We start from the raw sequence: 16,143 nt of genomic DNA on the forward strand, positions 1-16,143 counted from the left end.
AATTCCACGTGTCCATAAGTAAATCTATGTTTAGATGTCCTAATGTGCTTCTGACATCCTGGGGGTTCTTCGAGCTCTCTGCGCAAATCTGTAACTCGGTCATTGGTGGACCACCAGCATCTGCCCCTGCTGGGACAGCCCCACACAGCTGGGGACTGTGGACGCCCTGCACTCCCGATGCAGACGATCCGGGCCCCTGCCAGCGTCTTCTACACGCCTCTTCTGGGGGTTCCTTCTATGCCTGCTCTTGGAAACAGCTCCCATTCTCTGTCCCGTAACATCTCTGCCACATCCAGTTAGAAGCCACTTTCACACCTTTTTACTGTGTTCCCAACCAAGTAGCTGCCAGTTCTGACATGGTCTCCTCCCTCCCTCCAGGGGAGTCTCGCCTCCCCTTAGAAACGGCTCTGGCGGGGGCACCAGGGTGGCTCAGTCAGTTAAGCGTCTGACTCCTGATCTCGGCTCAGGTCATGATCTCACAGTTCATGGGTGCGAGCCCAACGTCAGGCTCTGTGCTGATGGTGTGGAGCCTGCTTGGGATTCTCTCTCTCCCTCTCTCTCTGTCTCTCTCTCAAATAAACATTTTTAAAAACCTTAAAACAAGAAAAAGAAAAGGCACTAGCAGTACATGGCCCTGTTTCCTGTCTTGGGCTCTGCTTTGTCCCGATGGGCCTCTCCCCGAGGAACTTATTCTTGCCAGAGGTGATTTCCAGCAAGTTCCGTGTATCTGAAAACTTACTCTCACAGATCCAGCGTACCCTTTGTTCAGGAAATACTTAGCGATCCAATCTTACCATAAAAACCTCCTCAACCGTTGAGAAGTCTGCTAACATGGTCTTCCCCCAACAGCGAGTATGCATGGGTGCCAGAGAGAGTGCAGTCATGGGATGCGTCCAGCTGCCCCCCTCCCTGTGTCCTGATGTCTCAGCCTGCAGCCCCCGCCCCCCCCACCCCCACCCCCCCCCCACCCCCGCATACCTCTTGACCAGAGTTGCTAAAAAGTAACAGAAGTGACTTGGAGTTTCACCTTCTCTTTCTGCCCCGGTCACTTTCTAGCAGGAGGCGGATTAATGAGCCGTGAAATGGCGGCAATTGAGCAGCGTTGGGTTAAAGCAGAGAAGCAGGTTCTCAGATAATCTCCCAGGGAGGTGACTGGCTCTGTTCTGTTGGGTCTGCGCGAACCCCAGGCGTAACATCTGTTTGGCTTTGTCACTTTGGCCATTGCTTTTGGCTTTGTTGTAGCCTCGTGAAGATCAGTGAAACAGATGATTGAGGGTCCCAAGTCATGTCCGTTACTCAAGGGGCGTTCGTAGGTGCCTCGACATTGCCTTCTGGGCACATCCCACAAAGCTGGGCACAAATCCGTCCTCGGAGCCAATATGGGAACAGCACCTGCCCCGTAGAGGTGCCATGGGGATTAAATCCGTTTGCTGGTGGAAAGATTTCCGCACCGTGAATGCTCCACTCTAGAAATGTTGGTTGCACTTATTACTTTGCTGTCTCCCGGAACTCTGCACTGGGTCTGGGTCTAACGGGTCCTCCGCTATTTCTGTGTACTTAGAACACATTCCTTTGGGCAATTCAAAAGGGAAGGGAAGTACAAGATAATTAATTACTGTTAGTTCAAGTGCCCCGTGAAGAGAAAATCGGAATTTGATACGCTCTTTCGACACCGTTGGAATTCTGCCGTGAACATTTTCATCAGAATTTTTCCCCTGGGAGGTTAGCTCCCCGTAACAACTGAGGGGCCTGCCCTCTGTCCCACGGAAGGGGGTCATCGTCACCCAGAACAGTCCCAAAATCTTGGGCGCAACAAACCTGAAGTCTAAAGTGGGGCGGGGTCTCACTCCCAAAAGCGCGACTGACTGCCACCTAGTGCCAGCCGCGGGAACTGCACCGCGTTCCTCTGACCTGCAGTGTAGGAGGAGGCAGTGAGAAGGTGTCTTCTGTTGATACAGAGTGAAATTTTTATTCTAAAAAGAAACATTCAGCTAGTGTCGACAAGCTTCCTTTTATAGCTTTTCCCAGACCCCCGTTGGCAAACACCCCTTTTGTCCGTAACCTCTGCTCCTCCTGAGCTACGGTGGTTGTGCAGAATGGTTCCAGCGTGTTCCGTTTATTGCTAACAGTTGTCCTCAAAACAGCGTGGTTCAAAGATTACCAGAAGTAAATCCCTGGGGCGGGAGTCCTGGCATTCCAAAACCCTGGCCTGGTTTCCTAGGTCTTGATTTCGGCGGCTGATCTTTCTTTATCCGATCATACACAGTTTTGATAAGGCTGGCATCCCTCCCCATGTGTCTGGGTGCTCTGCCTTTGTGATCCACGATGACGCCTGAAAAGCCCTCTCCCCAACAGTGCAGAACCAGATTACCTGCCCGGCCGGTAGTCAGTAATTCCGCGCGCTGGAGCAGAGTGAGGGAGGGATCTAAGGCTGTAGGTGACACACTTTGGCATACTGGGGGACAGAACCAGAGGGTGATAGCCCCCCACAGTCTTACGCACTGGCACTGTGCTTCAAAAGTGCCCCAGAAACCATGAACTCATTATAATGGTCGTAAAAGTGGTCTACAAGCAGAAAGCCTTTTCCCAACACCTGTAGGTAAGGGACGTTGGTGTTGGGAACGTCCGTCAGGCTACTTGGCGGGGAGCGTCCCACGTCACCCCGCACTCAGGAGCCCTAAGGCCTACGCAAGTGACAAACCACCACCTTCAGGGCTTACCCAGCCTTCTAGGGTAGGACAGTGCACACAGTGATGCTTCCTGTGACCACGGGGACCTCCGTCAGCCCTGACTTGCTCCGAGCCAAGCTGCTTTTCCACAGCTGGATCTGAACTTAAATGCATAACTGCATCCATTGTTTGAACTCATCACTTCCAACTTCTCACAAAATGCGCATAAAACATGGTTACTGCTCTTAAAACTTCTAATGACTTACTCTGGGGTACATTAGCCAGGTTTTCTTTTAAAAGGTGAGGGATGTCCCATTTTGTTAAAGGGAATGAAATCATTATCCTCAGAAAACAAAATGTTACAAGGGATCAAGAGAACGGCCCCAAACTGCATAGTGTTCTGGGAAACAGTCTGCTCTTGGGCTCTGTGGAGACTGGCTCCCTTTGAAATGAGTGGTGGGGGTTTCAGGTCCTCCCAAGGGGACCCCGGGAGTCTCCAAAGACTGGATATAGGAGCATTATCAGATCCAAAGCAACCAGAGTGAACCAGTATGGCCCCTGCTGGAGTTTTTTCAATCACTGGAATAAGGTCACTGACCCTCGGGAGTTTTCTTCTTTAACTCTTGGAAGCAAAAACATTGTAAATGCTGAAAATATGGAAAGTTCCATCCTGACGCATTTTGCTGGGCTACAGTTCCCGTCCACCTTGGGGAGGGTCACACAGTCCTCTGTGCAGGGAAGTGAGGAAGCAGTCTTTGGGTCGTAAAGTGAGAGGAGGTCTTACATTCACCTGACGAACACAAGCATACAGGCCCCTAGAGTCAGCGGAGGGGGTCACCCTGACCGTGGCAGGGACACCTGGAGCGTCATCAGAAGGACGTCATGTAGTGCTCTCGGGCGGAGGGCCAGCAGAGCTGTGGGTTAAGACCTCCACCTCCCTGGGCTGTCCCCTCACCTGTCCTGTGTGAGAATTATATTTGTCCCCTGACTCCAAAACCTGGCTTTGCATCTGAGTTGCTTGGGGACCTTGTTAAAAATATGGATTTCCAGGGGCACCTGGGTGGTTCAGTGGGTTAAGCATCCGACTTCAGCCCAGGTCACGATCCCATGGTTTGTGGGTTCAAGCCCCACTTCGGACTCTGTGCTGACAGTTCGGAGCCTGGAGCCTGCTTCTGATTCTGTGTCTCCCTCTCTCTCTCTGCCTCTCCCCTGCTCGTGTGCATGCTCTCTCTCTCTCTCAAGAATAAATATTTAAAAAAATCAATATAATGCCAACCTCGAGAATAGTTTTCTTTCAGGTGACTGTGTTTAGTCTAAAAGCAAGCTAGATAGAACTGTTGGTCATGCTCCTGGTCCATGCCACCAACATCCAAAAGGCATTCTGCACTCCTGCCGGCCAGTCGATGACCTCAACAGGGGAGCCAGCATCGGGAGGCCCCACACACGGGTGTCTTCTGCGGCTCCCCTGTGTGCAGGCATCACCCCCAGGGCTTGTTTGCCAATCACGGGGCCGGGAGAGAAATGCACAGGGTCTGCCGTGAGTCACGTCACACTCGAGCGTGGCCTAGGAGTATGATCTAAGGAGACCGGCGGAGCCTTGGCACATGGAAATGAATGGTCTCCACTGAGGCCGTACATGTAGACGGCTGTTTTAGTTACCTGCGGTTGCCTGATTTGGTAACTCCAAAATCGCCTCATATTCTGGTTATCACTTTCTGATACCTAAGTATAGCCAGGAGCCCTTATATCACTCATAAGGACACGAAGGCCATTTGCTGCGGTTACTCTGGGCACTAATACTGTTTTCCGTGTAGTCAGAGCTCAGTTAGAGCATTTCCTGCCTATGGGACACCTGTGGTCCCAGAATCTGCTCTTCCAGCCCATTCTTGGCTGCCTTCTGGGCTCCCCGAGGCCCTCAGTTCATCCACATCCAACTCCGTGTCTTCTTGGGGGCCAGGAGGCTTGAGAAACCAAGTCGGTGTGTTAGGCAAGCAGTCGCGTTCAGGCAAATGTATTTATTGCCGCAAGCAGGGGAAGGCTTTCCCAGAAGTTCGGCTTTTCTGACATATGCCAGGCAGCGTCACATCCAGACTGTAAAAAGCGTGGCCTCACATTGGGGTAAAAGCCATCGAGTGGGACGGCCCATGTGCTGCCTATTTTTAGAGTTTGCAGACGTCCTGCTCCTGTGGGTGGGGACCGGGAGATGACCCATTTCTCCTCTGCCGTAAAATGTGACTCATTTCAGGTAAAACTGTACAGCAGCATCTTACGAGTAGAGGTGATGCCTCTGGTGTGTTCTTTCTGAAGACTGTGCATCGTGGAGGCCAGGACCGCCTGGTCTTCTCTTTGGTCCTGACCCACTTCCAGTCTGGCCACTCGGCGGGCTGAGTGCGGACAGCCCTCCTTTCTGTCCACATCACACGCCACAGACCAGATTCCGGACTGGACTCCAGACCAGCCCTTAGTTTCTGCAGTTTGGGTTTGTTTTTTTTTTTTTTTCATCTCCCTGGCAGACATTTTTAAAAAGCATTTGGCTAAGTGTTTTTTTAATAAGGCGTTTTAAAAGTGTCCCCTCTTCCTTCTTCCTTTCCGAAACATTAGTGACCTTATAAATTCATTCGTAAGAATGTTCCAGAAGGACTTGGTCGTATCCAACAAGCCCATGAACTTCAGGCTTCTCTTCTTTTTTTTTTTTTCTTTTTTTTTAACATTTATTTATTTTTGAAAGAGAGCATGAATGGGGGAGGGGCAGAGAGAGAGGGAGACACAGAATTCGAAGCAAGCTCCAGGCTCCCAGCACAGAGCCCAATGCAGGGCTCAAACCCACAGACCATGAGATCATGACCTGAGCCAAAATCGGACACTTAACCGACTGAGCCACCCAGACGCCCCTTAACTTTTTCATGTTTATTATTTTTAAGAGAGAGAGAGAGTGTGAGCAGGGGAGGGGGAGAGGGAGAGGAGACACAGAATCTGAAGCAGGCTTCAGGCTCCGAGCCGTCCACACAGAGCCCGATGTGGGGCTCAAACTCATGAACCCTGAGATCATGAGCTGGGCTGAAGTCAGACGCTCAACTGACTGAGCCACCCAGGTGCCCCCAGACTTGTCTTCTTAATGTGTGTCTTTACCAGACTCTTCTCTTCATTTGTATTTAAGTTAATTTTGTCGAGGTAATGTTTTGCATGCAATTTAGTGGATACTGACAGTCGTGTACAGCTACATGTAATTGTGAAGGAAGACAGGTCCATGACCCCCAAAAGTCTCAGTCTCTTCCCTCCCTCTGCCTCCACCCCCGGCCACCACTGCTCTGTTTCCTGTGCCTAGTTTGGCTTTCTCTGAATGTCGTAAGTCAGATATCAGCATAGCATCCTACCAACGGGATGGGTGGGATGAGCTTCCCTGACCATGACGCCCCGAGATCCGTCCTCCATGTTGCACACATCAGGTCATTTCCCCCCTCGTGTTGCTAAGTGGTATGCCATTTTACGAACGTACCAGTTCCTACACTCATCAGCCACTGGACATCCAGGGTTTCAGCTGAAATAAACCAAACCGCTATGAACATTTACCTACAGGTCTTACAGTAAGTGGATGTTTAACTTTATAAGAAACTGCCAGGGGGGCGCCTGGGTGGCGCAGTCGGTTAAGCGTCCGACTTCAGCCAGGTCACGATCTCGCGGTCCGTGAGTTCGAGCCCCGCGTCGGGCTCTGGGCTGATGGACTTGGTCGTATCCAACCAAGTCTCCCTCTGTGTCTCCCTCTCTCTCTGCCCCTCCCCCGTTCACGCTCTGTCTCTCTCTGTCCCAAAAATAAATAAACGTTAAAAAAAAAAAAAGAAACTGCCACACTTTCCCAGAGAGGCTGCCCATTCCGCATCACACCGGCAGCCTCCCCGGCATGGTCCTGGCACGCCGTCCTGCCGGGCGACCCACCCCTGGGGGGCTGTCCTGACCGTAGCCCTCCCTGGTGGCAGCAGTGTGGACTGGCTTCCCTCTGGTCGTCTTCTCTGAGGAAGAGTGGGTTCAGATCTCATATCGAGTGTCTCTGTCCTCGATTTCTGGGTGTTCTGTCTGTACTCTGGACAAAAGTCATGTATCAGACATATGTGTTCTGGAAATATGCCCCCCCCATCTGTAGCTGCTCTTTATTTCTTGATGGTACCTTTAAGATCAAGCCTTCTGGTGTTTTCAACATTTTTCTTTTATGGTTCATGATCTCTGGGGCGCGTCTAAGAAACGGTTGCCTAATGCAAAGTCGCTAAGACTCTTCCCTGCGTGCTTTCCTTCAGAAAGTTAGAGTTTTAGCTCCTACACTCGGGTCTGTGACCCTTTTTGACCACACATGTGTACGTGGAGCCAGATGAGGGTCACGGTTTATTTCCTTACGTGTGGATGTATTTGCTTTGCATAGATGCTGGTGCTGTGGTCAGTGCCAAATAATTTTGGAGAGCAGGACTTCCAAGGCCAGTATAGTTCTACCTCATATAGGTGGAATCCGTGATTTGGAATGGTAGCCGGGGCAGGGCTGGTGTTCTGTTACACCAAAGAAGCCATAGACAAAGGGTGGCGGACCAACCACGGGCTCTGTCTCACGTGGATCGGGCGGCTGCTCGTTACTGCTGATTGTTATCGTACAGGTTCTGTCCTGTTCCGATGCCTCCACGTTATCATGAGCTCAGAAAATGGTACAGACTCACCCGGCCAGGGCCATCAAAAAACTCGTGGGGCGCCTGGGTGGCGCAGTCGGTTAAGCGTCCGACTTCAGCCAGGTCACAATCTCGCGGTCCGTGAGTTCGAGCCCCGTGTCGGGCTCTGGGCTGATGGCTCGGAGCCTGGAGCCTGTTTCCGATTCTGTGTCTCCCTCTCTCTCTGCCCCTTCCCCGTTCGTGCTCTGTCTCTCTCTGTCCCAAAAATAAATAAACGTTGAAAAAAAAATTTTTTTTAAATAAAAAAAAAAAAAAAAAAAAAACTCGCTCACCCTAAGAACGGCGGCAAAGTCTGAGTTGTAGCTGAAGGAATTGTTTTCTCGGATCCTAAAAGGTAGCCCTGCCCAGCTTCTGGGCCATTTGACGTATTTTCTAACGAGCTGGGACCTGGGCTGGAATCCCCAGAGGGTCACCGAGAAGGACAGCATCGGAAGGGCCGGGAAGGCCTGGAACGCACCGCCAGCAGCCAAGGAAGGGAGGGGCCCCCCAGGGGACGGGAGAGGATATGGGGTGTCTGCTGGGGCCCGCTGCCCATAAAAGGCAAGACAGGAAGAGTCAACTTCAGAAAGAGAAGGGATTTCCTACTATTCACATGTTGGCCAGTAAGTGAAAAGCTTATTCTTATTCGAGCAGGAAAATACTGTACTGTAAATTAAAAATCCTGATGTGCAGTGAAGCAGGGTTTTATCCTTGGAAACATTTCTCTTTATCCTTCTCTGATAAAGGAAGCTATTTTTTTTTTTTTACCTTCCTCCCCACAGAGAGCTGTAAGGTTAACAAGCTGCAGATGGAAACAGGCACCCCCTTGGGGCCGCGTGTGAGGCCACGCTTCTCGAGCCCCACTTCGTGATCAGCGCCCCACCTTCGCGTCCGCGTCCGCAGGCCCGGAGTCACCCCTGCGTGCACATAGCTGGTTATATTCTGCCCTTTCCTCAGAAGTGAAAATTCCAAGTTCAGGAAAGCTTAGTAAGAGTCTCAGGCCTTGAAGTGCATTCTGGCCGCAGCCGCGGTATTTGAGCAATGTGTATTCAAGTCTGGACGCATTCTATCCACCTTTTCAGACTTCAGCTTCCACCGCCGACCCTGGATCCCACACGGGCTCCAGGAGTGATTTCAAGAAGGAGACATGATGAGCAACCTTCCGTCCTCACAGGGAGCAAAGTTGGTTCTGGCCTGTTGCAGATCCCACTGAAGCCTAAGACCCAGAAAAGTTCATTAGAAATAGTACTTAACAAACGTAAATATTAGATCTTCCTCTGCCTGATGCAGTAAACACTCAACTGTTCTTCTAAGACCCGACTTCATTTTTTATTAAATGAGATTTTTATTAAAAGATACCTGCTTCTGTAAGAACGTCACAGGGGGAGGGGTGTTGAGCAGTAAGCCTCCCGGGCTACTGTACAAAGAAACCCCCCGGGGAGGGTGGTCACTGAAGCTCCAGGAGGGTCCGGGCCAAGCCTGGGACTCCGCATTTCTCTCAAGCTCCCAGGTGAAGCTGGTTCAGGTCGAGGACCTCACTCAGAGCAGCAATGATGTAATGGAACATGGAAGCTTCAGAACCGGCCCACTCCCCGACCCGACTTCACGATACTGGGCTCCTTCCAGAGCCCCCGCTGTCTCCTCTCAAGTGGGGGTGACAGTTGTCACGTGTTTGGCATGGGGGTAAAATAAGGTAAACCGTTTTTTCAAACCAAGACGGGGGCGCCTGGGCGGCTCAGTCAGTTGAGCGTCCGACTTCAGCTCAGCTCATGATCTCCTGCTTCGTGAGTTCGAGCCCCAACAGCTCATGGCTGTTGGTGCAGAGCCCGCTTCAGATCCTCTGTCCCCCTCTCTCTGTCCCACCCCGTCTTGCACTCTCTCAAAAATAGAAACGTTTTTAAAGATTTTTAAAAATAAAACCTATAACAGGCACTTCATCCCAGAAGATACGCGATTTAATGATGCTTTTTCCTTTGTCCTGTCTCCCAGCGAGTAACACGTAGATCTGCATCAGATCGCCTGGTGGGACGGGGGTCACAGCACATGGTCCCTCCACTCCTTTCACAGCGTCTGCTGGCTTTTAAGAAATGTTTCTCAGGAATGCTTTTGTCAAGTGTGCCGCAAGACTCTCAGGAGCCCTTGAGGTTTATGCAGAGACATTCAAACTAGACGTCTCCTTCTGGGGTAATTTTTATTTTTAATGTCACTTAGAACAAAAGGAAGGGAAGAGATGGAAATAGGTTTTCCGACCGTGACTTTCCCACTAAGGGTGGAAGTTGGTGATAATTAGCACAGAGGAAGCTCCTTTTCATTAGCTGATCATTCCAACTGCTCTTGACAGACACACTGGATGCCCTGGCCGGCAGGATATCCTCGGGGAAATCTCAGGCCTGATGACTAAAACATTCAGAGCAAGGTCCTTGACCTTGACGTCAATGTCCACTTCGCCTCAGCAGCACAGCGTTTGCACTGTGGGCAAGAGCGAGGGTCCAGTCCGTGGGGACGAAGGTCTGATTCAGATTTTCTCCAGACTCTTCCTGGCCCTTCCCCAGGGCGGAAGCTGGATGGAATTTGTGAAATGTCCCATCTGTCAGAAGCTCAAGATAAACTCCTCAGAATGTCACCATCCTCACACCCACCACGATGGCTAGAACTTCTAAGAAAGGGAAAAGAGCGAGTGCTAGCAAGGGTGTGGAGAAATCTGGAACCCTCACAAACTGCTGCTGGGAATGGACGTGATGCAGCCACTGTGGGAAGCAGTCTGGCAGTTCCTGAAAAAGTTAGACAATTGCCAGAAGGCACAGCCATTCCGTTCCGAAGTCTGTACCCAGAAGAATCGAAAACAGGCACTCACACAGGTAATTGTACGTGCACGTCCACAGTAGCACGAGCCACAATGGCCCTAAGGTGGGAACCCCGTAAATGCCCATGAATGGATGAAATGGACAAATTGTGGTCTCTCCATACAATGAGTATGATTCAGCCGTGGAAGTGAATGGGGTACTGCAGGTGCTACCCCATGGGAGAACCTCAGAAATTCTATGGCAAGTGGAAGAAGCCAGGCACAAAAGGTCACGTATCATACATACGACTCCATATATGTGAAATACCCAGAATGGTTAGATCCCATAGACACGGAGAGTAGACAGCAAATGTAGGGGCAGTGAGGAGTGTCTGCTCAGTGGGTACGGGGTTTCCGTTTGGGGTGATGGGAGTGTTCTAGACCTAGACAGAACTGGTGGGTAGAGAACACTGTGAATGTGCTAGAAGCCCCTTTAAAGGGTCTGTGTTATGTTACGGGAATTTCACAGTGATAGCACGCCTCAGAAGAGGAAAGGCTCATTCCAAAAGCCAGACTTCCCATCCAAGAAACAAAGGCTGAAAAGAAGTTTACTGACAATGGCAGGAAAGTGAGTACATGATGTCGCTATCACTTTTCCCATCAAAGGGAACCGAGGAGAGGTTACTGAAGGCACGACAAGAATGTGGTTTTTCATCATGAAGACACACATGTTCTGCTGTGGTTAACAGTAGGTGCCGCTCCTAGTTGGAGGCGTGCAGTGAGCCCCCCAGATGGGGATGAACTTTGTAGACGGTAAAAGTGACAGTGTTACTGAAGAACATTTTACGCCCAAAAGGACGCTCGCTGTGCGAGCCTCACCATGACTGGGGGCATTCGAGGGCTTGGGGCATACCGCATAATCACAAGAAGGTGGTATTCTAACAGTGCCAACGAAACAAAAACGATTACGACCGGAGAAGATCCGTAAAAATCAGAATCAAAGCACGTTTTGTCCCCACACTTCCAGCAAATGTAGCATGCAGAAGGCCCTGAACACTAGCCTAGGGTGAGCCTGGGGTTCGTGCGTTCATGGTCAGGGCTACCCACCTTCCAGCACAACCCTCCTCAACGAGGGGGAGACAAGAAAGTGGCGATAGCCCCCTTTTACCGCGTTGTTCAAAGACACGGAATACCCTGGCTTCACCACTGCCTGCGATGCTTGCACTCAGACGGAGTATCTGGTGAGTTCCGCCTTGACCGGACCCTCCGGAACACGAGGAGGGTAGAGCAAGAGAACCCATCATCTCCAGAACTGACCTGGCCCAGAGGGAGCCCTAAGGGGGCATCCCAAAACACCCTTTGTTGGAGGAGGCAGGGGTCCCGAGCTTCGGGGCAGGTCTCATCCATCGACTCGATCTTAACCTCCATCCGTATCTTCCGCCTCAGAGAAATTCTGACCGCTTCCCCCGCACCTGGGCCCCACGTCCACAGGCTTCGGCGGTGTTGGGAGGTGAGGCCCCCACACCCCCCGGCCAGGTGAATAATCGCCCGTGGCGTGGATGGACCCCATTTTGTATACTCACCATCTCCCAGGAAACGCCGTGCGTCTGCCCTTTGGCTGCTGGGGAAGATGCTACAGCGAACACAGTCGTCCAAGCACCTGTTCGGTCTCCACTCCCAGCGATTTTGAGGATTCTCCCAGAAGTGGGTTGCTGGATGGAATGGCAATTCTCTGTTTAATTTTTGAGGACCCACCATCCTGTTCCACGTCGGCCGTGCCGTTTTACGTCCCCACGCGCAGTGCCGAGGGCTCTGATTTCTCCATGTGCTCACCAGCACATCATTTTGTCTTTTTTTTAAATAATGGCCACTCATGTCCGATGGCCACGGGCGTGGATTGTTACAGGCTTCAGACACCTTTAATGTTTCTCTGTGTGTGCGTGTGGTATGTGTATAGACGGGAGATTATCTGATCACTTAAACATCTGGGGATCATTTTGATACCTGAGTGCCATAGACATTTCCATCCTGTTACAGGCATTATACTGAGTAGAGATAAAATATTGGAAATTTGTTTGGAATTTTCTTGTTCACTGAGAACACATTTTTTATTTAAAAAAAAAAAAAAGCCAGGTAAGGGGTGCCTGCGTGGCTCAGTCAGTTAAGAGTCCGACTTCGGCTCAGGTCATGATCTCACAGTCTGTGGGTTCGATCCCCGCGTCGGGCTCTGTGCAGACAGCTGGGAGCCGGGAGCCTGCTTCAGATTCTGTGTCTCCCTCTCTCTCTGCCCTTCCCCTGCTCACGCTCTCTCACTCTCTCTCTCTCTCTCTCAAAAATAAATAAATAAACATTAAAATCTTTTTTAAAAAGCCAAGTAGGCTGATTCTCTCATCCCAACCTAATGCCAGCATTTCACGGTAACGCAACATTAGTGATCTAGGATGATATTTTTTTCTCACATTTAACATGGTTTTTTTCTTTTAACGCTCTAGGCCTTCTTTCTTAGCCAGAAGTCACTCTGCAGCAATTGTGGCAGGAGATAGAACTGTCTACATGTGACGTTCCCTGGACATCATAGCTCTTTGAGAATGAAAAGCGTCGTTTCAAAAGCAGCACGCTGGGAAATGCTCGTCTATTGTTATTAACCGTGATTAAACTCTGTTGTTTCTGCAGGGCCAGCCAGGGCCAGTGGGCCCCCAGGGGTACACCGGGCCCCCAGGCCTGCAGGGATTCCCAGGACTGCAGGGCCGCAAAGGTGACAAGGGCGAGAGGGGGTCACCGGGGATCACAGGACCGAAAGGAGATGTGGTATGATGACTTCTCATGTTCCCTCCACTTTTGCGACGGGCAGTGGGTGTCCCGGCCCACAGTGAGCTTGTCTGCCTTCCTTACAGGGAGCAAGAGGCGTTTCCGGATTCCCTGGTGCCGACGGAATTCCCGTAAGTGTTTTGTAAGATTTTATAGGATTTTAAAACACCGAACACATGCTAAGCAAGCTCCTGAGTTACAGAAGCATTCTACGTAGGCCTCCTGTTTAGTTTACAAAATGAAGTAGGGCTCTCTGTGCATCCTTTTTCCCCTGGAGTCCCGTCAAATACGGCACAGATTGGTTCCTTTGTAAATGTTCTTCTGCGCCTGGCTTCGGAATCGAGGCTACTTGGCGAAAACCGGACCTGGTTTTGTAATGGAAGGCTAGCACGTTAGATATCCTCAATCAGAATGCGGCTTGACATTTTGTTGGAACCGTAAAGCGACCTGAACATAAAGGGGCACAGCCGAGATGGTGGGTGGGAGGACGCCCTCTGCTGGACGTTGGTGACGCTTCCCCAGTTCTCTAGTGAACCATGCGTAAGTGAGAAGAAAAGACAGGGTTTGTCCATGAGAAAATCTCAAAATGCAATAAAATGTGTTTTTCTGACCTAGTTTACTTTACTTCTTGTGGCATAAAAAAAAAAATAAACACAGAGGCCTGTCTCTCAACCTCTTTCACAAGGATCCGTGAGCAGATTCCCAGGGTCTGCCTCCTACGGATCCCAGCCGCAGGGACAGATGTGTTTATGACACATGCTTTCGCCTGCTGCTGAGGTTTGAGAACATCTGCTTCAGGAACCTCCCTCGTGTGCACACATCCGAGCCTTTACCCCACATGCCCACACCCCCTGCCCCTGTGTTAGCACGCACATCTACACGCGTGTGCACACGTAACAGATGCATTCCCGGGGCTGTGGAAGCAGGACAGCCACCTTGTAGGAGGGAACACAGAAGAGCCATCACAGAGAGGCTGTGCATCACAGACAGGAGGTTCTTCAGAATGCCGGCTGCACACCCAGGAGGCTGTGCAGCGGTACAGGAAGGCGGTCAGGGCTACAGACAGGCCACACGCAGACCTGAGGCCCGCGTGACGGTGACCTGACCCGGAGCGTCCCCTGGACGGGGGCTCACACGCACCAGTTAGGACACACAGCTGTGTGAACAAGTAAGGTAGTCACTTCCCCATTAGTCAGAGTCAAAGAATCTGTAGATTTTCAGGGATAAACAAATAATGATAGCATTTTCCTACCAACCGCCTGCAACGAAACCACCTATTCTTTTTTTTTTTTTTTTTTTAATTTTTTTTTTTCAACGTTTTATTTATTTTTGGGACAGAGAGAGACAGAGCATGAACGGGGGAGGGGCAGAGAGAGAGGGAGACACAGAATCGGAAACAGGCTCCAGGCTCTGAGCCATCAGCCCAGAGCCCGACGCGGGGCTCGAACTCACGGACCGCGAGATCGTGACCTGGCTGAAGTCGGACGCTTAACCGACTGCGCCACCCAGGCGCCCCGAAACCACCTATTCTTAAACCGCTTTCTTGAGCTCTTTGGGCCGCCTTGTCGGTTTTGTCTTCTGGAAGTCGAAATCTGAGTTTAAAAGGAGGGATGTGGAAAAACAGTATAGCTGCTCTGAGTCATATTTGGTTTTTCCACTGTATGCCCATTTACTCTGAGGAGGAAATAGTTCACAAGTTGGAGAGGCAGTATCTTCACATGAGAGAGTGGTCACAGTAAGCAGGTAGCCGAGCGGTTTCTGCAGAATCTCCGTGCTGCTGACAATGGCCTCGCCCGCTGACCACAGGACTCTGGAACTGCACATACGTGGACCCATGTGCCATCTGCCCCCGGGCTAATTTTAACCACTTAGGAGCCATATATAAAGTGTGATGTGCAGTCAGATCTTAAGAGCCATGTCCAGTTAGATGTTGAACATGAGACGGGCGGTCGGTTCAAGGTAATTGCAATTTTTCTTTGAAGAACAGTCTCCAACTAACGTCTGACTGACACGCCATGTCACATGACTTAGATCAGTTCCAAGGGAGCAAGAAAGGCCCACAGGAGACAGATCACTCCGGAGAGGAGTGAAGAACTCGAGTTACGAAAAGCATCACGGAAGACCGCACAGATCGTGAGCAGAGCACCCACCGGGCTTGTTTTCTCAGGCTGAATTTGAAGGATCAGCTTTCAGAGACCCCTAAAAAAAGGCCTGTAGTTGGCCACTACCAAGGCAGCTGGCTGCACTCTCAGCTGGAGAGATGGATGGTACCCCGTGATTTCCAGGGCAGCGGGGATTTCTCTCGTCTACCAGGGGATTGGCTGTTGGATCTGTGCTTGTCTGAGGGTCCCAGTTAAAGCAGCGGCTTTGAGTGTCTAAAGGAGAGCAATGAGAGGTAGACAACGAAATTAAAATGCAACTCTTCTCGTTGTGTTTCTTAATATCGTTCAGGGTCCAGGCACTCTATGTAGGATTCGTTCATTTCTCTTGAAATGTCCCAAATTTCTCAAAGTAAGTGTAAAAGGCATCCTAATGGGGCCTCAAAAAATCCACTCTGGAATGTATGCTTGGTCCGTTGTCAGCAAAAGCAAACTTTTAGAGAGATTAAGAAGATGGCAGATATCTAAACACGTGCCGTGGGAGGAAACAGCAAAATAGGCCGTGATCTCGTAGTACGTAAGCGGCGGGTCATTAACTCAGCCTGACTCCCTAGCTATTCAAAAGACATTTGGTCATGCTGCCTTCCCTCCCCTCCCCCACCCCGACATCTCTGAGCATCAGATGTTGCTTTTATTGGCTTTATTCGAAAGCAAATAAGAGGAAATCAGTTCTTCTACATACGGCGAAGTCACGGATGAAATCCCATCAGGGGGCGGGGGGAATGTGAATCTCTTTCCTGTGTAGGATGTGAGTCTGTCAACTCACCCTCTACAGTTCAGTTGGGCACAAAAGATGGGGCCCCTTGTTGTCCTTGAAAGACCTAGCCGCTTCCAGAGTGCCTTCTAGAAGTTTTAAATCTACCGTGACCCGTCCCTGCTGACACAGACCTCCCGATAGACTGGCGGTAATGGACTTCTTTACCCAGCCCATGGCAAACAGAACTTTGTCCTGAAGGCCTTTCTCCTGCTCAGAACCGAACCTGTGTGCCTCCATTTACTTAATCTTTCATTCACCCACCTGCTGGTTTTGAGTTCTCTTT

At 50.6% G+C, this 16,143-nt stretch overlaps 1 protein-coding gene across 1 annotated transcript in view; it reads left to right on the top strand.

Moving 5' to 3' along the window:
- COL4A2 (collagen type IV alpha 2 chain) overlaps window positions 1-16,143 on the top strand; it is a 129,253-nt gene that overhangs the window by 43,216 nt on the left and 69,894 nt on the right. Inside the window, exons 3-4 of the mRNA XM_047075403.1 lie at window positions 12,810-12,944; window positions 13,031-13,075. Of these exons, the coding sequence (XP_046931359.1) occupies window positions 12,810-12,944; window positions 13,031-13,075 (180 nt within the window). The remainder of the gene's footprint in view (window positions 1-12,809; window positions 12,945-13,030; window positions 13,076-16,143) is intronic.

Source organism: Lynx rufus, unplaced genomic scaffold (assembly GCF_022079265.1).
Source record: "Lynx rufus isolate CCGP_SWC_20201006 ecotype Redwood Valley unplaced genomic scaffold, mLynRuf1.p SCAF_1, whole genome shotgun sequence".
In the NCBI taxonomy this organism is placed as follows: domain Eukaryota; kingdom Metazoa; phylum Chordata; class Mammalia; order Carnivora; family Felidae; genus Lynx; species Lynx rufus.